Source organism: Artemia sp. Qi Xiang Cuo, chromosome 14, assembly GCF_049724085.1.
Source record: "Artemia sp. Qi Xiang Cuo chromosome 14, ASM4972408v1, whole genome shotgun sequence".
In the NCBI taxonomy this organism is placed as follows: domain Eukaryota; kingdom Metazoa; phylum Arthropoda; class Branchiopoda; order Anostraca; family Artemiidae; genus Artemia; species Artemia sp. Qi Xiang Cuo.
This window is the reverse complement of record NC_142807.1, coordinates 49102216-49126475: the sequence shown is the minus strand read 5'-3', so window position 1 is coordinate 49126475 and position 24260 is coordinate 49102216. Positions and strand designations below refer to the sequence as shown.

The 24260-nt window shown below is 35.6% G+C and overlaps 1 protein-coding gene across 1 annotated transcript in view; it reads left to right on the top strand.

Annotated features, from left to right (window-relative positions):
* Positions 1–24260, top strand: part of LOC148944563 (glycogen debranching enzyme) — a 106809-nt gene that overhangs the window by 28061 nt on the left and 54488 nt on the right. The window contains exons 5-9 of the mRNA XM_089100461.1: positions 1054–1272; positions 14978–15210; positions 18495–18707; positions 19916–20107; positions 22134–22263. Of these exons, the coding sequence (XP_088956587.1) occupies positions 1054–1272; positions 14978–15210; positions 18495–18707; positions 19916–20107; positions 22134–22263 (987 nt within the window). The remainder of the gene's footprint in view (positions 1–1053; positions 1273–14977; positions 15211–18494; positions 18708–19915; positions 20108–22133; positions 22264–24260) is intronic.

Genomic DNA, 24260 nt, shown 5'->3' with positions numbered 1-24260 from the left:
TTTCAGCGTTCGTCTTTAGTCCGCCAAATTGTGCTTTATAGAATTAAATAAGGCTTTATTTTTAAGCTTTTCACAAGCGTTAGATCGAACGCTTTTTAAGGATATTATCACTTTTAAACCCGCATAAGAAATGAATCTGATATTCATATCAATCTGGTGTAAGAGATAAAAGTTCTATTGATCTTCTCTCCTTTCGTTAGCTATTCTCACCTTCTTTTTCAGCCTTGGTCTTTGGTCTGCTAAGTTTCGCTTTCTTCTTATTTTGCTATTCTTTACTCTACAGGGATACCAAGGCCGCATCCAGGGGGGGGGGTTACCCGGTTTTAACCCCCCCCCCCCCCGAAATTTTTGACCGACTCGAAAATAAGTCGAAAATTAGTAAAACCTAGGTAAAAATCAGTAAAATTAGTCGAAAACTGAGTCAAAAATTAGTAAACCCCCCCCCCCAAAAAAAAAGTTAAAAATTAGTAAACCCCCCCCCCCCTGAACAAAAATCCTGGATACGGCCCTGAGGGATACTATCAATTTTAAAGCTGCATAAAAATTGAACTGGATTTTTTTTCCAGTCTATTGTAAGAAACTCGTCTTGAACTAGTTTTGAAGTTGTGGAACGTTATACTCTCAGAATTGTGGGTTCCTCTAATTTGTGCGTCCTTCTTTTTTCAGCACTAAATTTTGCTTCTAATTTATTTTTTATTGCTTGCCACCTTATTTAAATACTAATTTATCTAACGGGGATTAGTAATTTAGCAGAAAATTGACTCGACAAAATGTGTTGCTCCATCTTGTTTCTGGTTCTTTATAAAAACTTGGAAATGTCACTTTTGCACGAAGAAAACGACTTTGGAAAGTTTTTTCATTTGATACGGAAAAAATGACACCAAATTCGTTAATATTTAAATAATTTGCTGTTAAATTAGAGATCTGAGCAATTTAATTTATTATTATACTATTATTAAATAATGAATCTGTGTATGCCATTAAGATATATCGAAACTTTTTTCACTCCACCAGAATGAAAATTTAAATTATCTAAGAATCAACTTGTTTTAGGTATTAAGCATCTGTGATATTGTTTTGAATCACACAGCTAACGAAGCAGATTGGCTATTAGACCATCCTGAAGCTGGTTACAATCTGGATAATGCTCCGTATCTTAGGCCTGCGTATCTTCTTGATCGAGTGCTACATCATCTGGCTGTAGACATTGGAGCTGGGAAATACAAAGATAAGGGATTAGAGGGGGAAGCTTATACCGAAGAGCATCTGTCCGTAAGTCCCAATTTTATAGCTCTTTGGTGCCCAGTATGCCTGATTATAATATTCAAACCTTGTTAAAAATGACAATATTGAGCAGCCTCCAAATAAAACAAACTGAAAGCAAAAAAATAAAAAAAAATGGATACGAGCTGTAGTAATGATTTTTTTTCATGTTTTAATGTTTTCATTATTAAAGTTTTGCCTATGATTTTTTTTTTAATCATAAAATCATTAGTAAAAGTAGTATCACTAGTAGGAAAAGAAGTAGGAGTAGTATTAGTAGGTGAGGTAGGAGTAGGGGTAGTAGGAGAAGTAGTTGTAGGAGTATTAGTAGTTGTTGTAAGACTAGTAGCAATAGAAGTCTGAGTAATAGTAATGGGAGCAGGAGTAGTAGGAGTAATAATAATAAGAGTTTTTCTACCTGTCGTTTTTGTTTTTTTATGTTGTTCTTTGTTAAAATTTCAAACCCATCCTTTTTTCAACATTTTAATTCATCCGTACTAAGTTTTTTGGGTATTTTAAGTTAACAGGGCAATTTTTTTTTTATCTGATCATTTTATCGTATTTCTTGTGTTCACAGACTTCACAATCTCTCTTACCTTTGTTTCGAATACATAGTTCCGCAATTCTAAATTCTGGATAATAATCAATAGAGGTATTATCAAAAACTCTTCCTGAAGTATTTTGTTATACTTCATTAAGCCATATTGACGAACATTTTTATCTAGGAAGCTTCCTTATAAAATATGTTTGTTTCCTTAAATAAAAATCAAATCTGTTTCTGTTGCCTTGACCGATAGATCACTCACGAGAAAAACAATGCTTGAACCTCTATAACAGGTTTCACTCATATACTTAAGTTGATGGTCTAATTTTCGTCAAGACGAGTTGCCCTCTTATGGGTGTTTTCCCCATTTTTTGAAAGTCAAGATAATTTTTTATTTCTTTGAACTTGATGGATTTTGTATATTTGGAGTCAACATATAAAGTTGATTCCTTTGATGTATATAACACAACTAAAATTTCTTTCTTCAGATGCGATTTCAGTTTCAATTTCACAAGTCTGCCAATACCGTTGTTGCATATTCTCTCTGCCCTTTTTTCTTCAAGCTTTGTCTTGTCCGTCAAATACTGGCATTTGCTTTTGAAGTTTCCAATACAACCGCTTGTGGATCATTTTTGTGGTCACAGTTCTTGCCACCTATTAATTTTTCTAGGATTAGTTTTTCTTTACTTTTTGTGTTTTAGTTGTTTTCGAAGCGGTCATAGGATTTTTAGTTGTGGTTGCTATATTAGGAATAATAGTAGCAGTAGGAATTGGAGTGGTATTAATAGGAGATGTAGCAGTGGTGTAGTAGTAGTAGTAGTAGGAGTAGTAGTAATAGTGTCAGTAGTATTAGTTGTGGCAGTAGCAATAGTAGAAGTAATAGTAATAGGAACAGTAAGTGGCCGTAGATTGTCTAGTAGCTTGGGATGTGTTAGCAGTGGCTATAGTTGTGGTTATGAAGTCAGTATTTCACACAGGGTTTGAAATACTGAAAAGGCGCAATAAAAAGTCTAATATGAACGCAAGAAATAGAATAGGAATGCAAGAAATAGTAGGGATGTAAAAGCGAAGATTACTGATAAAATAAAGACGGTTATTAAAATTACTTTTTCTTTTCCTTTTTGTATATTTCGTTTTAATTATTTAAGAATTGCTGTTTTCAAATTGTTTTTACACTTTTCATCATCTAAGTCTATGTCAATACATGGTTAATAGGTGTCATACAAGTCGTACTTGTCGTTTTTATTTCATTTGTCAAATTTTTAGTAGTTATTACAAAGTCTGGCTCTTTTGACCAGTCAACTTATACGTGCTTTTCATCCCCAACAAAAAAATTAGTATAATTTTTGTACTAAGTTTATGAAACCTGCCGGGGTATTGTCCAGATATACAACATCATCAGTTCTAAAATTACTCATCTATTAACAGTAACTATAGTACAGTGGCTATAGGACTCCCCTCCTGACCAGGAAGATCGAAGTTCGAGTTACTTTTTTTAGTAATGATAACTTAACACTAGTACATTTACCTTTAGAGCTGAATACTCTTTCGTTTACATATAGGATGGAACACTAGTTAACTATTACGTTTATTACATATAGGATGGAACACTAGTACATTTACATATAGAACTGAATAATGACACATCGTGGTTGCAGTGGTAGCTGCAACCTAGTAAGGGACGAATACGTCCCATAGTAACAAAACAGTAGTCTGTAACTCCTAAAAATGGTGTCAGATTGAAACACAAAATAAACCATTAAAACCGCCTCTTAAACATCTTAAAGGAAACTTCCTGTCCTGTGGCTTGAACAACAAGGAAATTTGAAAAACGAGGAGAGTGACTGAAACCACGATATTTTGCATCAAAAGCATCTTTCTTTTTGTTTCTCCTTCTCTGCAGCTAGTGGGGCACTGAAAGATTATAGAGAGCTGTTTAATGGCTCGTTTTAAAGGAAATTGCTACATACAGTTTTGTTTTCTTATATTTTACATATATAGCAATTTCCTACATATATATTTTTTTTTTTTTTTATTTTTTTTTTTTCCAATTGCGGCTTGGTGCAATGATGTTCATATTATTTATGTTTGTTCAGTATTTATGAGTCTAAAAAAAGAAAAGAAACATATAGCGTACCTACAGATCAGTGTATAATTGTGTTTTTCTTTCTTGTTTTGTGTAATTTGTTCTAAGAGTTGATTTAGATCTTTGCTCCAGCGTTCGTCACTAAAAACCACTTTATAACTCCTAATTTTATGTGTTTTGCTTTTTTTTTTTTTTTTTTTATTGCTCCGTCTTTTCCTTTTTTGTATGACGGGTTTTCCAATAAATAATAATAATAGTGCCTTTTGTAATTAACAAAAATTAATTTTTAGAAACAAATAAATATTTTTACAAATATTTTTTGTAGGTTATAACCTATGCTAATGTATAGTTTAGATATTTCAGGGGTGTATACAATGGAAAATACCTTGTTGCTACGAAGTTAAGTAACAAAGCAATTGAAGCAAATTGGTTGAAATAGAGTCGAAGTTAGCAATATATTTTGCACAGACATGAAGCTCTTTATCGTTATTCAAATAGTTTTCTTTCCAATTTAGTGATAATTCTGTAACCTCTCATTTCGCATAGAGTATATACCCATTGTTGTCCACAATGGATATTATATTCATATTCGTACTGCTTTTGAAAAGAGGAAACAAAAGAGCAGCCATGAAAAATAAATCGAGACCATGCTCGATAAAAGTGGTTTGATGGATGGAACCCCTGTATTTCTCTTTGTTGTTCTGATACAGTAGTGGAATTTTCTATTCCCAAACTTTTTATTAGACTCATGGCTAGTAGATTGTGATAGAAACTTATTTTGCTTTTCAAATCCACTGGATATAGTTCATTTTTAAACCCGTAAGTCGTTTGGACTTGGAGTTTTCTCCCAGCTTGAAAGTGGATTTTCCCTCTTCTTCTTTTTTAAGCATCTATTTTTACTTAGTAAGTTTTGCATGCATGAATGCACAGTTAAACACAAAGAAAAGGCTGGCTTATAAATGGCCATCAACAGGCGTTTCAGATATTCTGGGAATATTTTTTTCAATGTCAGTCATTATCACCACTTTTCTCTCTCGTTGATCACAGAAATTTTCCATATATTTGCTTTGAACACATATAATTTCTGTTGACGGTTGATTCATGACTTTTGTATCTGGTCTGCACACCTCAAAATAGCACGAGGGTCAAAATTGACAAAAGAAGCATACCTCCTAGCATAACTATTGGCAGGTTGGTGTATCAGGCTAGAAACAGCACACGGATTTTACCTTGTCAACATATAAGATATAATATTCAATTTACCTTATTATTTTTACCATTGTAGGTGAATAATTTTAAAGAAGCTTTAAGAAATAATCAAATACTTAAGTTATATATACCCAGTTACCTTTTTGCCACCAAAAAGAGAATTACAAAAGTAAAGATTGGGCCTTGGCCTAAAACACTATACAGGAAACTAACAGTCCCTTGGCTGGAACAACAAGGAAAAGCTATTGGCCTGAACTACAGGGACAATCATTTTTTTTTACATTGGACGAATTTTTTTCTCCGCTGGTAGTGGGGCACTGGAACATCATAGAGAGCGGTTTAAGTGCTCATCTTAAAGCAGATTGCCCCATCTAGTGCTTTTTGTACTAAAGAAAACACAATATGTAAAATAATAGAAAAAAACATCTTCTTAGAAAAAACTGCATTTTTGTGTACAAGATGATGAATGACGTCATACACAAATATCTTCGGAAAAGTTGATTATTCTTTTACTATTCCAACTAAGAAAAGGCCGTGGGCATTTTCTTGTGGGTATTTGAGCATCAAATAATATTCACGTCATGGTAAGACAGCAACCTTATTGATTATGTTATTGTAAACCGAAGACTGGCAGGATCAATACAACTACTAGGGTATATAGGAGTGCTTTTATTGATGTTAAAAATAAACATCACCATCTAGTAGTGTCTAGGGTCAATTTAGAGCAGAATTTTTGCAAGGGTAACTACCTCCTGGGAAGTTATGATGCTGGTAGACTCCAGGATGTGAAATTGAAAGAAACTTTCCAGGATCAGTCGAATACTAAACTAGAGAGTTTAAAATTTCACAATGTAGAAGATGATGGAATACTAATAAGGAAAATAATTTTTGAAGTTGCTGATGGTGTCTTGGGAAGAGAGTTAGGAACGCAGCTAGGAATATTAGTGAAAAAGCTTTATGCTTAATAGAGAGCAAAAGGGCCTTGTACAAGAATTATGTGAGTGGTAGATCATATAGAAACAAGAGGAATGTAAGGAAAGCGGAGAAAGCATTAAAATAGGAACTAAGGAGGTGTGTAGTGGAAGTCATGGAAAAGTTGCCGAGGATCTGGAAAATGCAGCTAGACGGCATAATAGTGAAAAATTGTACTGGCATGTTCATAAATTGAGCGGGGGTATTCAATCCAGACTAGTCCCAGTTAAAGATAGGAATGGAGCCAGAATTGGTGATAAGGAAAGAGTTAAAAAGAGATGAGCAGAACATTTTGAGAATGTGCTAAGCCGAGATACAGTTGCAGGAAAAGATATAGAGGAAAATGAAAACGTTAGTAATACCTTGGATGTGAAGGAAGATTTGTTTTGTGAGGAAGGATTAGCGACAGTACTAAAAGGATTAAAAAATAATGAGGCCCCGGGTGCTGATAGTGTGGTAGATGCGTTTCTTAAATATGGTGGCTAAGAGGTTGGAAATAAGTTACTGGAGATTATGAATATGCTTTTTTGAAAAAGGAGAAGTAGCTAACGATTTTACGAAAACCCTGATTAAACCACTTTATAAGAAAGGTGATAAGAGTGAGTTCGATAATTATTGAGGCATTAGCCTGGTCTTTGTAGGTAGCAAATTACTTAGTAATATGATACTTTTTAGACTGAAAGATGCTGTAGACAAAGTTATAAGAGAAGAACAGTGCGGATTTAGAAAGGGTAGAGGATGTGTCGATCAAATTTTCACTCATAGGTTAGTAATTGAGAAGTGCCTGAGTTATCAAACATCTTAAGTCCTCAGTTTTATAGATTATGAGCAACCTTTTGATTCTGCTGATGGAAGAGCTTTAGCGAAGGTCTTATCCTTGTGTGGTCTATCAGGCAAATACGTTAAAGTGCTTAGTGCTATGTACGAGAATAACACTGCTGCGGTTAAGGTAGGAAATGAGGTTAGCAGGTGGTTTTGTACTAAATCTGAGGTTGAGCAGGGTTGTGTTCTATCCCCCTTTATATGGTCCATTTTGATGGACTTTGTCTTAAGGAGCACAGGAAGGCAATGGGAGAACGCGGAATCAAATGGGGAGGAAAAACTTCCCTGGACTTAGATTATGCTGATGAATTAAGCATTCTAGGTGAAAGCGTGAGCAAAACGAATGAACTTTTAGAGGTTTTGCGAGGTCATGGTGCTAGAATAGGTTTGATAATCAAAGTTAAGAAGACTAAGTCGCTAAGACAGGGATAAGTGAAGATGAAAAGGTGACGTTGGGTAACGCAAAGATCGATCAAGTGGACAGCTACACTTACCTAGGTAGCATTATTAGTAAAGGCGGTAGGAGCGGTGAATATGTTAAAAGTAGAATAGCCAAGGCTCAGGACGTTTTTTCACAGTTGAAAAAAGTCTGGAAGAATAAAAAGATAAGTCTGCAATCCAAGATTAGAATATTAGAAGCTACAGTGACGAAAGTGGTCAAGTATGGTTCTGAGGCGTGGGCACTCCGAAAAGTGGAGTGTTTGCTAGGTATATTCCTGAAAAACTGCCTACGGATTGTTCTGGGTACCCGGCTTACTGACCGCATTTCAAACAGTAGGCTGTACGAAAAGTGTGGTTCAGTCTCGCTTTCTAGGGCTATAATGAGAGAAGGGTTAAAATGGTTAGGGCACGCACTGCGGATGAAGGATGACAGATTGCCGAAGATTGTTTTTTTTGGCCAACCGTCTACGGCTAAACGGAGAGCAGGTTGTCCTCGGCTGGGGTGGGAAGATGTCATAAAGAAAGATTTAAGGGAAATGGGAACTTCCTGGTAGGGTGTAAAGAGGGAGGCTTTGAATGGATTGGGATGGAAGAGGAGCGTGCTTAGCTGTATTGGCCTCTGGCGGCTTGGTTCTACGATGAGTTGTTAGCAGTAGTAGTAGAAGTAGTTATATACATTAAAAGACAAAAAGGAGTCCGTGTTATGCATAAGACCTGAGAAGATTTTACAGCACTTTGCCAAGAAGTTGTATAAAAAGAAGAAACAAATTCAGAGAAAATTTTAAAGCCATTGAGCTTTCAGTTGATTCAAGCTTAGAATACCAAACCATTAGCCCAAGTGCTCAGAAGTTTTGACGAATGTTTCTAGAAAATTGCTATATATAATGCTTTTTTTAATTAACAAAATATAATTTTTAGAATAAAACCAATTTCTTGCCAAAAACTGCATTTTCGTATACCAGGTGATGATTAATGACCTCATAACCGTAGGTTATAACCTATGCTGATGCATAATTTAGATATTCCATGGTCATAAGCTTTGGAAAACACCTTGTTGCTGAATTAAAACAACGTAATGGAAGCAAAAATAATTCATGGTGGATACCTGGAAACGAATATCTTGGTATATAGAACGTCTTGCAAATTTATACAAGATGATGAATGAATCCAATAATTATAGTAAAGTACGAACTCTAGCCCACAGTAACTGAAATATTACAATTTTCAACATCTTAGTATAAGACTTTTGAAATGTGTTACGGAAAATGAAGCTGTCCATATTTAAGCAGAATAAAAAAATGGTAATGCAAGGTAATATTTATATATTCTTGTCAATTAAATATCATACAAACCGTAAAATAAGTCTAACCGTTGACAAAAATCTTATAAACTATTAAAGTTTTCCAAATTTTAATCCGAACTTTTATCACCAATAAAAAAAACAAAAAACATTTCAACGCTTAATGGAGCATCAAGAAGCAAATCAGACGCTCAAAGAAGACGATGATTTCAAATTAATCTTGGGAAACACTAGTAATCTTAGGTACAGAAATCGTGGTTGGATTATCATTATAAGGTGTCTACTTATATAGTCTAGGGCTATGTTGGACCACATTTGGGAGGGGATTTGCGACACAATTATCACAATAGCATGTAAATAAAGTACCTGCCACTCCACTCCAACTTGGAACTGGTCTACTTGAGGAAATTCAAGAAAACAAGTACCTTGCGAGATTCTCATTGAATCTGACTTGAGCCTTGAACTCGCAAATGAATTGGAGTCTGTCAATTAGTACGGAAAAAACAAAAATCATGCGAAATAATGTAAATGAAGCACCTGTCCCTCCACTCTAAATTGGAACTGATTTACTTGAGGAGATTGAAGAGTTTAAGTACTATGGGGAATTCTCATTGAATCTGACGGTAGCCTTGAGTGTGAAATATCCGCACGTATTGCATACGCAGGAAGCACTTAAAAAGCTGAGGAACGTGTGGAAGAATACGGCTTACTCCATAGAAAGTGTAGTTACGTATCTTCAGTAGTAATGTTCTCTCCGTGTTGACATAGGGATGTGAATCAGGGGCTTTAACTAAGTGGCTAGAAAAACCAATCCAGGGGTTTGACAACAATTGTCTCATACAGATCCTTGGAATTCATTACACTGACAAGATCACAAACGCTTTCATCCGTGAAAAACAAATTTACAAATAGAACTGAACGCTGGTACATTTACATATAGAACTGAATTTGTCAGTATTCAAAGTTGAACATTTGTTTTCGCCAATTGCTACAAAAATAATTAACTCAAAATGTTTGTACTTTGGGCTTTGTATATCAACGAGCCTAAAATGTCCATTATCCTTGGCTAAAATAGTCATTTATTAAAATACTTTTATAATAAAATAGTTCTTAGTTAAGGTGTATGTTATTTCAATTAAGAAGTGAAAACAGTTAACTTAGGAAACTGAAGAAAGGACTATTTGTTTGGAAATTGGAAGCTCAAGTGTTCTTTTTAGGGGAGGGGGAGGGTAAACCATGATGGATGGAAATAAGATACAGTTTTTCACAAAAAAAATAAATCTTTTTTGGCAACACAGCCGCCGGCAAGGTGATATAGCACGCATGGATTTTTAAAAGATGAGATCAGAATGACCTGAGGGGGTTAAGCTTGAACTTTCAGGGGGTTTTGTGGGGTGGACCTCAAATTTTGACTTGGGGGTGGTAACGGTAAATAGCATTCGATGCGTATCCAGGCTATCAAAGAAGCAAATCTACATTATTTTGGGAACGGCCTAGGAATACAGCTCAAATCTTCAGGTCTGGGGGGGGGGGCAAGGGTAGTCCAAATTTTCGTTAGGGAAGGGTTAAAATTGTTGTCTTCCAATCCATTTAAACGTTTCTACACTAGCAGCTCCTATGACAATTTAGACTTTTTTCTTGTCTAAGTAACGAGGTAAATATAAAGACACTATACGAGGTTGTCAAAATAGCGTATTTGTAGCGTATCAGGTTGAAACTTTCAGCGAGTTTAAGGAGGCCAAGTGTACCTCAAGTTTTAACTTGCAAAGAGGAGGAGGGGTTGCTAAAAATGTCTGTTTCCCGATCCACCTAAACGTTCTGCACTGTAATCTTCTATGGGGTGAGTTACAATCTATTCATTGCTCAGTGGAAGGAGTTCTAATCTATTCAAGGTTAAATAGCAAGGTGGTAGAACGGCTTTCGGGGGCAAGCTGAAACCTCCCATCTTAGCTTGGGAGGGAACAAATGAGGAAGGTCTGAATATTTGGTCTCCAATCTGTTTAAATTTTGTCGTACGATGACTCTTTGTTAGGCTAGAATCTATTACCTGCGAAGCAGGGATGTAGAATGAAAGAAAGCATGTGTATCCATATTCTCAAAATAGGGTATCTGCATTATCTCAAGAACAGCTTATGGAATTCATTGAAATTGTCAGGGGGTATTGGCAATTCACATGGACCTCAAACTTTGGCTTGGGGAGAGGGTCAGAGGTAAATCGAAAAAAAACAATGCATCCAGGACATCAAAATGCCACCTCTATTACATATTGGGAACAACAGGTGGGGAGGATGAGAGGGAATGTTGGAGAGAGGGGGAGGAAATGGATCTTTATGTTTTGTTTTTAAAGGAAGGAGATGTCGGGAAATAAATTTTGTCTCCGGTCCATCTTGAAGTTTTGACTTATTAGCCTAAGAGGAACTTGGAATCTATTCCCAGGGAAGCTGTGAGGTAAATCATATAATTTTGTAACAACCAGGCATGTTCCATTGCATATATCCTCTGAAATATCTAAATCACGCATTAGTCAACAATTATACAACACTAAATCGACAATTTCGATTGAATTAAGAAATTCTGAAGTAAATTCAATCCATCCTTTCTGTTTATCCTTCACTCATGCTAAAATAGCACGTTCCTTCATTCTATTGTAATTTTAATTTGTCTTCTAAAGACAGATTTCGCTGTGGACATTTTCGTTTATAGTTCAATGTAATTCAATGTGGGCTGTTAGTTGTTCGTCATCTTGTGTAAAAAAAAAAAAAAGAATAAGAAGAAAAGAAGGCATATCAGTGCTACTCATGCAAAATATGATTTTGCTTTTTCTTCAAGCCAGGGGACTAAGCTTCCTGAATCAGCCATGGTGATTCCAATAGTGTTCTTTTTCTTCGAACCAACGCCATTTTCTAGGGGTTTTAGCTAATTACAGAAATTCTCTTAAATTTATTTTATAAATGGTATTTTACTATTAAGAATAATTTAGATAATAGTTACCATCCTGAATCAGCTATAAATGGAATTTTTTTTCTTGCCTGTTTTTCTTGCACGTTCTTTAATTTTTGGTTACTATTGACCATGGTTCCGTCCATACTAGATGGAAGCTACCGCTGCAACCATGATTTCACATCCCTTGTCAAAAGATACGTGTTAAATCGTATTGTGTATAACGATGTAGTTTTGACTGAAATTGTATTTTATTTTAATAGAATGTTTTCAATGCTCACAAAATGTACTAGAAATAACTTTCAAATGGGATCTTAAACACCTCTCTTTATTACTCCAGTGTCCTGCTAGGAGTGAAGAGAAAAAAAAACAAGAAAAAGAAGGGAAACATCAGCGCTACCCGCGCGCAAAAAAAAAAGTGATTTTCCCTGTTACTCAAGGTCGGGTGTTGCAATTTTCCTTTATAGGGTGTTCGGGAATGGCAATTTCAATGGTGTAATGGTGTGCTTTTCAATCCATTTTCCGTTTCCATTTTCGAACTGCATTTTTTAGAGGTTTAAGGCTATTTTTAAAATTCCAGTAAATCTGCTTCGAAATAACATTTCACGATTAAGGCTAATCGAAATATAGTTGCTATTCCTGATTTAGCTACAAATGGCCATTTTTTCTCACTAGACAGTTTTGGTTAAAACGAATTTTTAAATTTCTGCTAATATGAGCCAGGGTTTGTTCTTTACTTGCTTGCCGTTACTGGACAATCGTGAAAACAAAATTTATTTTGTAATTTGATGATTTTTTCATAAGGTGGGCGATAAAAAAGAAAATGTAAATTCAGAGCTGGCCGTGCTAAAAAAAAAAAGAAGAAAGGAAAAATTTTGGAAATGCTGGTATAGAGAACCAATAAATCATTAGATATGACGTAATGATGAGTTTGACAAATGCTTTTTTTTAATAATACTGATGATTTTTAGGATATTTCCTAGATCTAGAAATATTTTGACGAATAGTTACGTGTTGTGCAATTATTTTATTATAATTCCAACTGTAAAAGTAAATACTCTATTTTAAAAGGCTATGGAGGATACATTTGTGTAAATTTTAAGAAGATTAGCATTATAAATAAATATGAAATCCTTCGAAATATTAAAAGACAGGTTAAAAACTTTTTATTCTGCTACAGCAACACTGAGATATATGTCAGACAAATCACGTGTAATGATCCATGCATGCCTAAACCGGAGGAGATGGCGAAAGTGGTTGAGCTTTCCTTTGATTCTTTGGCAGTCCACAAAATAATGATGGTAATTGAAAAGAGAATTGGCGATTACAAGCATGAACGTCATTTATTAAAGGCGTCAGTTTTACTTGACCATTTGTTTGAAAAAGGTAGCCCAATAGTCCTTGAAATAAGTAACAGATGGCATCATAAAATACAAGAATTAACAAAAATGAAGATGTGCAAAAATGAAGATACAAATAAAGCAATAAGAGATCTGGGTCACAAACTGTTGGTTAAATTAGAAAAATGGAAGTCAGAAAGCAGGAGACTCACAAACATCCAATCTCAAGCAAATACTCTTAATGTCTCCAACATACTATCAACTGTTTCTGGAAGTACCAGTAATAATAATGGTTCTATTAAAAACTCGAGTGGAATTATGGCCCCTCGTTCCTCTAGAGAAGAAGAGCTTTACTTAAAATATGCTTGCGAAATTTCTAAACTTGAAGAAGACAACCGAATGCTCTTATCACAGATAAACTCCAGTCCGCAAGCAACTGAATATCCTCCAAGTCAACAAATAGGACAAAACGCCTCCGAGTCGGCCAAGTCTATTGCATCAAAAGATGTGCAACCCACCAACTTAGACACCTTCAAGTTATCATCATCAACACAAGCCACCATGGTGCTACCACAAAAACCAGCAGAAGACTTAGCCAGCTTTTCATCGAACCTAAAGAGAGATTCCACGTCTAAGTCCAATATTGCAGCCCCTGCGAAAAATTATGCAAACACTAATCTTTTTCGTAGTTCTATACCCATTCAAATCCCTCTGGACGGCTTAGCCGCCAAAATGCCACCATCAGCCAACTCCCTGCCATTAGAGCTGCAAAATCTTAAATCAACCACGTCTACTCAACTAACAGGTCTACAAAACGCTTCTGATTCTAATTATCCCGGATCTGAAAAAATTTATGTGAACAATAATCCGTTTTCTAGTTTCCTTCCTACTCAATCCCCTGAAAAATATTTAGTCACAATCAGGCCACCATCAAAGCAAGCCACCGTCTGCACTGATAATATTGCAGCACCAGGGAAAAATTATGCAAATAATAATCCTTTTCTTAGTTTATTACCCACTCAACCCCCTCCAAAACATTTAGCCGCCATAAGGCCACCATCACTACCATCAACACAAGCAAATATCTGGCCACCTGCACCGCCATTGGAGGACTTAGGTGACTCCCTACCATTAGGAAAGCTACCGAGTGTACAAAACGGCTCGTTATGCACCGAGTCTACTCAACAGTGAGTTTTGCAAAATTCTTGCGCTAATAATTGTAATGAAATATCTGGGCCAGATTATAAAAATTGTACCTTTAGCTGTTAGCTTTGTTGAACCTTCAACTGTTAGCTTAGTTGTGCCTGCAGCTGTTGGCTTAGTTTTACGTGCTGTAGTTGGGCTTAGTTGTACCTGCAGCTCTTGGCTTTGTTTTACTTTCATCTCTACGACTAGTTGTACCTGCAGCTCTTGGCTTAGTTGTACATGTGCCTGTTCTCTTAGTTGTACCTACAGCTGTTGGCTTAGTTGTACCTGCAGCTGTTGACTTAGTTGTACATGCGGCTGCTGTCTCAGTTATACCTGCAACTGTTGGCTTAGTGGTACCTACAGCTGTTGGCTTACCTGTACCTGCACGTGTTTGCTTATATGTACCTGCAGCTGTTGGCTTTGCTTTACTTTCAGCTCTACGTTTAGTTGTACCTGCAGCTGTCGGCTTTGTTGTACCTGTAACTGATAGCTTAGTTCTACACATAGCTATTGTCTTAGTTATAGCTGCAGCTGTTGGCTAAGTTGTACCTGCAGCTGTTGGCATATTTTTACCTGCAGCTGTTGTCTTTGTTATACCAATACTGAGAACATAAAGTTTATAGTTATAGAAAACTAACAGCTATCAAAACGTAATCAAAGCTACGGATGACACTTTGCAAACTACATTACATACAGTTCTATATTACAAACAGTCGAATAGAGCAATATGACCTGATACCTGATAAATATAGCATTGAGTTAACTGAAACTCGCCCAATAGGGATGGTTTAGTATGTTTAAATTTGATGTTTTAGTTTCTTACATTTCCTCATGAATTATTTCATTACTAAGATTATCCATGTATCTTGTAGGTCGTTCGCTCAATACTTTTGGATGATCTTTTACCAGCTGTGAGAATTGAGGAACTTTCCATGGTAAATCCTGAGGAGTTGACACAACAGTTTAGCGAGTTGGCACGAAACCGTGGAGCTTTTCCCTATTCTAGTCAATTAGATCACCTGGCAATAATCCAAAACCCCGATTTTAAGCGATTCAGTTCTGCCGTTGACATTGAAGCTGCTCTAAGAATTCATAACATACAAAGGTAATTGGAGAGGGAGGGTGCACCTAAACAAAGCTCTATCTAAAGCTGAGGCAATTTTTTGTGCTTCCAGTCAGAATTATAAACAACTCAAATTTCTAATCAAGTTCCAGATTCCTCGTAAAATAAAAAATCGGTAAGTAAAAATGATAAAATAAGATAAAATGGGTAATATAAGGTACTCCATAGGAAATACAGTGACAAAATTTTGTTTTAAAGTTGCCCTGTAGCTACACGACTAGTTGAGCATTTCTTTTTAAGCATCACTTACAGCTTTTAATGAAATTTTTTAATGATTCTGATTTTCCTATGCTTAAAAACGGCAGTAGTGCCTCTTCATCTACAGTTTCATCAATTTTATTAACTGTCTAGTTTATCCCTTTGGTAATCTTGTGCCTAGGGTAATACCTCAGCAATCGGACAGTGCCTGATTTCGGACATATATTTTGTAAAAAAAAAAAAAAATAAATAAATAAATCAAATTTACCATTATTTGGGAGTAACATTATTAGTCATTTTTTCAACATTTAACTCTAAGAAATGTTACCGTAACAGCCTTGCATATTTAGATAGCCGTATTCAGCCACATTCCTCATATCATATACATGTTATTTTTCATTTATTTATAAAAGTACCAAATACAATTAAACATTCAGTCACTTTCATAGTCATCTCCTTAAGACTTAAATTCTGATTCAGGTGACCGTAGCTGTTCCGAATCCCCCCACACCCCTACACCCCCCCCCCCCAAACGAAAGTCCAGGATACGGTCCTGAGGATTAAATTTTAATTTCCACCTCCGCCATCCCATCGTCTCTCCCTTAGAGCTAATTTTGTATTTATCTGAAGATTCTTTCGAAACAACTGCTGAAGCACAAGGGCCGTTAAACTAGAATAAGAATTGCTGTTAGGCACTGTAGTCATTTCGGTAGCAATTCGTTGAAAGTCAAGCTACATTTTAGAAAGTGGCTTTGGAACTTTCGATATTCAATTGACTGAGCCCCCTCCAAAGCTTATTCGACAACCTCTTCCACATGAAGTGCCTCTGGGAAAAAAATAAAAATAAATGAACAAATATTAATATATTGAACCCTTATGGGTCTTTACAATAGGTAATGCAATACGATTGTTCTTGACTTAAATATGAGAGTAGAAATTTCAATTTCCCTTCTAATGAAAATCCTGGAATTACCCAAGGGTAAAATATAGGTGGAATTTTCGCGGGGGGGGGGGATATTTTGTTGAGGGTATTTTCCGGGGGTGATGGGGGGAGGGGTAAGCTCTGGCTCCAGGGTAAAAGACGCCACAAATCCTTGATTTCTCTGAGATGGAAAATTTAAAATAAAAATGAGGATATTGATTCTGCTTTGGCCCTCACGATTGTTGAAAATCCAGATTATGTAGTTCTTTTTGAAAAAACAACTGTAATATTTAGAGGGAATGGCTATGTACATTATTTTAGGAGGCTATTGAAATTAAAAAAAAAAAATCCATAAATAGAGGCACCTTGTATTAAATAGAGATGCTGGAAATATTCATATAAGCTCAATGTACAATAGCTTAAATTAATGAATTTAAATAAAATTTTTCTTCATTTTAAATTAAGATCATTTGACCACAGTTTTAATGAAAATTAGGTCAGTAGACAAGCTAAGTCAATCACTAAGCATAGAGTTCGTGCCCAATCTAATTGGTGAATAGTCTTTCATTTATTATGGCTTGGTTTTCTGGTTTGTTTGATTCAGTCTTTCTTCTGCTCAATTAGATTTAATTCAAAAGATTACTTTTCCTTTTTTTTCTGAAGACGGCTGGGCGGAAGTCCCTGACGAAATATCTGCCTCTATCATTTTTGCTTCTTTTTTGTTAGTTTATTGGCTATATTTACTTTCAGGTTCGCTACTCCTCGGAGTTAGGGGAGTCCTGCAAAAATCAGGAGCAAAGCACAGCTGCCAGGGCTTTCAGTCGTGGCTTCCTGGCTAATATCGGCTTTGCACTGACATTTTTCGCTAACATCCTCTCATTTTTCTACCCTAACTACCCGCGTTTTTTTGGTAGGTTAAAAAAAGTGTCGAAAATGAGGGAAATAAAGAATGAAGTAAAAATTTACTTAAAAAACAACAAAAGATAGTCTGTCTGTATTTGTAACCATAGACATATCCAGGGCCCGGGTGTATAGTATACACCTATACACTTGTGCGATATACACCATCTTGCATATTATGCAAGGAGGAGTGGCTTTGGGTCCGGGTCCAGGACATTTTCCCTGCCAATGTCTCGAGTTTCTCAACTATATCCCCCCAAAGTAATTTTCTGCATACCTGTCTCCCAGGAATCATCTGTGGTAAAAGTAAGGAGGATTTAAGGTATCTTGATTTTACCAATTAGAAGGCATTAGAATAACTGTTTCTACTTTTCGATAAGCAAGTGGCAACTTATTCGTTTTATAAGCTGTTGGCTAAAAATAAAATTGTTTCTTGATAACAGGTAAGGATGGGGGAGTATAGTAGCTTTAAATTCCAGTTGTTTGGGTCGTGGAATTTTTTATATTCAGACTAATACCTGGGAAGAGAATTTCAGAACTTACTTCCTCCTCCCCCCTCTTAAACTTCATCTTGAATTTAAGACTCTTGTGTTTGTTTACATGCTTTTTATATAACTGGGCTATTTTAATGCTCTTTCGAATTGTCCTTCTCCCCTCTCTTGGAAATAAATTCTTGCATACGCGCCTGTTTGTATATACGAGTGCATTTTCCTAGCGTATTAAAAGCAATTTCTTTGCTTTTTTATAGATGAAGGTTGTCCCCAATGTACCAACTAGGTATTCTGTTTATTCACTTTCTGTTTCTCTTCATGTATGTTTTCTTTTTTTCATATTTTTTTTTCTTGTTTCTTTTTCACTTGTTTTTAAATGGTCGCTCGAAATGGAAATGTGGTTGATAACCAACATACCTTGATTAATCGTGATTTACGATTATATCTTGTTATTTTTTTTCATTTTGAATTTTTTTCACATAATATGCCTTTTTTCAGTTCCCTCTTCCTCCTGAAAATAAATTCCTACGGAGGGTCCAAACTCTTCAAAGTTTTGGCTTGGTCCCATCTGAAATACGTTTTTGGATCCTTTGTCCCAAAAGTTTGGGACTGTTTTAACTACCAAGATCTTTTAGATCTTGCGAGAGATATACTAAAACAACAAAACTAAATAAGACAAGAAACGTATCGAAAATGAAAAAGAATACTGAAAGTTTTACTTCATAATCATATTCAGGATCACTTTGTTGTTTCAGACCGAACTGTCAAACAGAAGAAGAAAGAATTGCCGAATCTGGTCAATGGCTCAAGGAGAACCTTATATCCTTAAATGAGGCAAAGAAGTCTGAGATTTGGTCTCATCTTCACGCTGCAGTTAGTAACGTTTTAGCTGGGATGCGGTATCAGCGGCTTCAACATGATGGACCACGTATCAAAGAAGTATCTGAAACCCATCCTCTTGTACCACAGTAAGCTCTTTTATCATGTAGTTTCGTAACATATTTTCTTTCCCTCTCTCTCTCTCTCCCTCTCTCTTTTTTTTCTTTTTTTCTTTCTCTCTCTTCTTGAACTGACTTTGTAAATGCATTGTGGCGGTTCGATGTCAGGGTCTAAGGATGTAACTGTAAGCTGATTCGAAAGAAGGTTTTGGCCGGTATTTGGGCCCCGTTTTGAGGGTTCCGTACCTCGAACTTTTTTTTGGTTATGTCCCTTTTTTCCATGGGCTCATGGTTTTAAGTTTCAAACCATTTGAAAAAAAAAACGCTTTTTCTGGCCTTTCAACGCCTTCCCTTCTCACTTACAACATTTAATGTGTGCTTAGTCTCGGGAACGATCTCTGAAGGCTCTAAGGGGTACGGGGAAGGTGCTGGTTTCTGTCCAATCCCTTCTGGCTGTTAAAAATTGCATTGGAAGTTTTAAGATCGGATTGAATGAGTCTTCTCTCCAGTTTATCTTACCACCCCTTCTTATACAAAGTTACCAGAAATAGAAACATAAATAATAAATGGGAGAGACATCGCTGTTTACTATGCCCGTGCTAGCTCGTTGACTTTACACATAAATATATATTTTATTGTATAAGTATCGTATTTAAAACGAGTTATCATCAAGCCATTATCAATTTCTTTCCCTTCAAGAAAAGAGGGGGGAGAAGATATTCCTAGGCTCATGCACTCTAAATACATTAACTACAACCAGATGAGTCATTTGTCATGACATTTTCCTTTTAAGAAAGTAAACAGAGAGTGGTTTAAAGTAGGAAGAATCTCATTCGTACTGCATTTACCTCATTTCACTTTTCTTGCTTATATTCTTTGAACAAAACTGGGAAAAGAAAATACAAACGTGGAAAAGGTGTTTTGTCAAGGACCCCCCCCCCCTAGAATATTTTTATTATTCATTGATGAGATATATTTAACATAAACAAAAATTAATAGTTCCATCAATACAATGTAGTGATCCCATAAAGGCTGCATGACCTTTAAATTTGATTGGCAGACTTTTCAAAAGCAAAAGTGCTATTTTAATTCTTGAAAAAAAAAAATCTTAAAAAGTAAATCGAAGTGGACTTAGTTCATGATATTTCGCCATCTATTTCACTTTGCCGTTGAATGTCATAATCCAGTTTATACCATCCACATCTTGTGGCGGTATTGACTATATCTTTCATTTTAAGGTATTTCTATCAAGCCTTCCCCGAGGCTTCACTTGAAGAAGAAGAAGAAATGATGAAAGAAAAAGGTGGACAGATTCTTGCTCACAACGGATGGGTAATTGGTGATGATCCCCTGAGAAACTTTGCAGAACCTGGAACATTGGTCTATCTTAGACGAGAACTAATTGCTTGGGGTGACAGCGTTAAGCTGAGGTATTCTTTATGTCATTTTCGATGCTTTTTATGTCTTTTTTTTTCCTTTTTTGCGCAGTGGAGCTTTCTAGTGTTTTTCTTGTGGAACTTTTTAATATTTTTCTAGTGACACTATAGTAGTTATGCTGTAAGAAGAAAAATATATTCTACAGCTAAGCAAGAAGAAAAATTGATTGGACCCTCAGTTACGACCTTTGGCTCAAATGAATTTGATATTAAGGTCAGTTCGCTGAAAGTGGGTGGAATCGAAGCATTTTCTTGAGGAACTAAAACTCTGACCAGACAAAAAATTTAATAGGGTGATCAAAAACATTAAGTCATAGGATCAACACTCAATGTCTTTTTATATGTCGTCAACATGAAGCCTGTTCAGGGACGTATGCATAATTTGACAGGGGTTGTGCTACTCTTCAAAACATCGGTAAGCGGTGCATCTGTAAACTTTTTGATTTTATCGAAATCATGGGGGGAAATTTTGGAATTTCACGGGGTTTGGAGACAGGTCCCTTCCCGTAAGGGCACGTTTCTGAATCGTAGGTTTGGTTCCCCCGCCCCTCATCTTTTTTCTCTCATTCTTAAGGACTAACATTGACTGGGTCAGTTATTTCATGGTATAAATAGATATAAGCTGGCTTATATTTATTAAAATATTTACCTATATAATTGCATTGTAGTATTTACCAAATATGTTGTATTGTTTAAAGTTTTGAATAAAACATATCATTGTTGTCACAACTAAGGGAGCCAGACTTCTTAACATTAATTTTGTTGCATCCTGAGCGCTTAAAACATCTAAGAATGTATTTGATGACATAGGAAACTCAAATCATCTGCATAATCATGAGACCTTTACCTTCCTAGGATCACGTAAAACACGAAGTTGTAATTTTCCAACAATTTTTTCTATATAGTTCTGTCAAGTTTCTAATTTTTTATTCAGAACTTTTTATTTAGAAATTTTTTATTTTAACTTTTTTTATTCTAGATTTTGTGTCTGAAAATGAACGGTGTGAAATAAAATTGAGAAGTTCGGATACGTTTTGAACATTCATGAATTTCCACAAGAGGTTAATGCCAACATTAATGTCTACGTGCGTACCAGTGTCGTCAACTGGTTGGAGGGGTTTCTTGCCCCCCCCCCAAGATTTTGAAAAATATATTCTTTTTTTGGGGGGGGGGGGTATTTTGTTGACTAATGCTTTTTTGTTTTTTTATTGAACAAATAAAAAAAAATACAAACCTGCCTTCCCCCTAGATTTTTAAAAATCCATTCAGCCGCCTCCCCTTTAGTTTTCGTGAATTGACGTCACTTTACTACATGCGACCTATAATAATGTTAAAATTAAAAAAAAAAAAAAATTGATTTTTAAAGAGGTTTGGCAGACTGGCTGTCAGTATACACTGAGTAAAAAATGGGTAAGGTTCTTGGGGGGGGTGGGGAGTCTATGATTTTGAAACTACATTGTCAAAAGTTTAATAGAACACAGTGGAACGCTTCTATTTTGGAGGATTCTCGGCATTTTCGAGTTGTTAACTCGGTCAAATGCTTAGTTTCAATTGATGAAACAAGTTGACAGATATCAAATACATCCAGAAGTATTCAGTCACGAAACGCAAAAAAACGTATTGGGAATTCTACACTACATGCCTTTTTAAAGCCAAACTGATACGAAAAAAACGAGAAATTGTTGTACAACGAAGGAAAACGAGGTAATTTACATTCAGCGGAAAAAAGACAAAATGATACGATATAGTCATAAGATGGTATTTCAATATATCAGCCAAACTGTTTTTCAAAATCTTTGAAGTTATTGTGTGAGGCGATAAAAGAATTTTCAAAAATGGTTATTAAAGGAAACTATTGGAAATAAATGCATTAATAGGAAATGCCACCACTTTACTCTATCTGACTTCTGGAAGTAATCTACACCTGTCTATACTTGTTTTATCGACTCTGACAAACCATTTAACCGAGATAATTTAGTAATTGCTAATTAAGTCAGCTATTAATCAATCTTTCATTCAGGTATGGAGAGAAGGCTGAAGATAGTCCTTTCCTTTGGGAGCATATGCGGAAATATGTTGAAGAAGTTGCAAAAAAATTTCACGGAATACGCTTGGACAATTGTCATTCAACTCCTATTCATGTTGCAGAGGTAAATGTTTCTTCTTTTGTGTGTTCATCTAATCATCCCAGCGCAATTTTCAGCTGGGTTTTGTAGTGTCAGTGCTAAATTTTCAGTTGATTCGATTTAAGATTGCTTATTTATTTTTTTTATTTTTTTTTAATCTTAGTTTCAAGTTATTGAAAACAAGTGCCTTGTGCTATAGAGAATATTAATTTCAGGTTCAAATAAAGTGGGAGGGCTTGCAGTTGCAGTTCCGAAACTGTGACGTGTCAGCTGATCTGAGTTCTGTTGTCAATTTTCTCAATAGGATTATTTTCCTTGTTACAGAATATGTTTAATCTTTTCCTGGATAATGATTTTTTTTTTATACTAATATTTGTTGCTTCTAATTTTCTTTAGTTTTTCTGTTACACTGTGGGTAGGAAAGATTCAGAGCTTCACTACTGACTCCCTCCAATAAGGTTGTACTGCTTTAAAGTCTTTTTTTTATTAACTCTTCTGACCCTATTTTAAGTATGTCCTACTTTTCTTTTGATTAACAGGTGAATTCCTAATAAAAAAAAAAAGCTGCCTATGGATGTAGTAATAATAAATAAAAAACAGGCGCAAGCTTACAATTCTCTGTGAAATGAGAAACTAGAAAACATCAAATTTCTGAAAATTATCAATTTGTTTCTTGAATGAATCCACATCTGGGCTAATTACGATTGACGAGGGCAGACTATTCCACTTATTCATGAACCGGTTGGAGAAGGTCCATCTTGTGGTGTGCTTGAAGAATTGTCTGCCTTGGAGTTTGAAGTGATGGCCCTGTAGACCTGATGTACTGAGCGGTAGAATTTCGATGGATACAATGTTATCATAAGAAGTTCCTTTGCAGGTCTTTAAGTTTCAGTCATGTCGCCATGATAAAAACAATAGGCCGAAGCTGGTTGTCGGAGCCGCCGAAGCTGTTTTTCATAAGGGAGGGGAGATAAAGTTGGGCAGAATTTTGTCTTTCTACGTTGTATGCGTTCAACCGAGTTGATATCCTCGTCGTAAAAAAGGCGCATGTCAAGTTTCTTCGTACTTAACGTCACCTCTTCGTCCCCATTTATTCCCAACTTGATCAAGCAACTTGATCTTCTCAACATTGTTTGTAAATCCTATTCTTATGATCTCAACCCTGAAAACATCAAAAACAATCCATTTTGCCTACATTTTTGTCTAAGACGCTCAAATCTTATGTATAATCTAATTCCACAAGAATTTTATCTTTCCATTTCCTCCCTTAGTCTTTTTTTTTTTTTTTTTTTTTTTTTTTTTTTTTTTTTTTTTTTACAAAATCCATCAGAATAATCCATATAGACGTGGATAAGGGCCAAACCGTCTTAATTCTACATGGAACTAACTATTAACCTCGCTTCTTGCCTCAAGTGCAACAATATTTTTCCCATATGTAGCAATAGTCAAAAAATAAACTTCCCTTTGAGACCTCCACTAAAGCTTTTGCAGCGACTGAATCAAATGCTCGTACATAATCTGTAAAACTTCAGACCTCAGGGATGTGACAATTCAGACACTGATTATTAATCTAAGCACTGTCTGTCTTTGCTTTACAATAACATAATCATTACGGTTAATGAGTACTTTGGAAGTACTATGTTAACTTAAGGGCTACTTTATAGCAAAATATCGTATCGGCTATAACTCGGTTATTGTGCTTACAAAATTGCAAGAGTCCATTATCATTGTTATTTTCCTCCTCTATGCCAAAATAGCCTTAGGAAGGATGCTATTGATCCCTATTTGTACCAACCTGCATATTAAAGTCAACCCATAAAATACCGTACTTCTATCAGGGATCTCGCCTATTCTTTCTTGCAAAGGTATTTAATTTTCCTCCTAGTCTATTGTCAATTAACTCTGCTGAGGCGTACGCCACTAACTGATACCTTGCCCATTTAAACATTGAGTATGGAGCTGTAATTATGTTATCAACACATTCCCAGCTTAAACAAGACTGACATGCTTTTTTATTCATT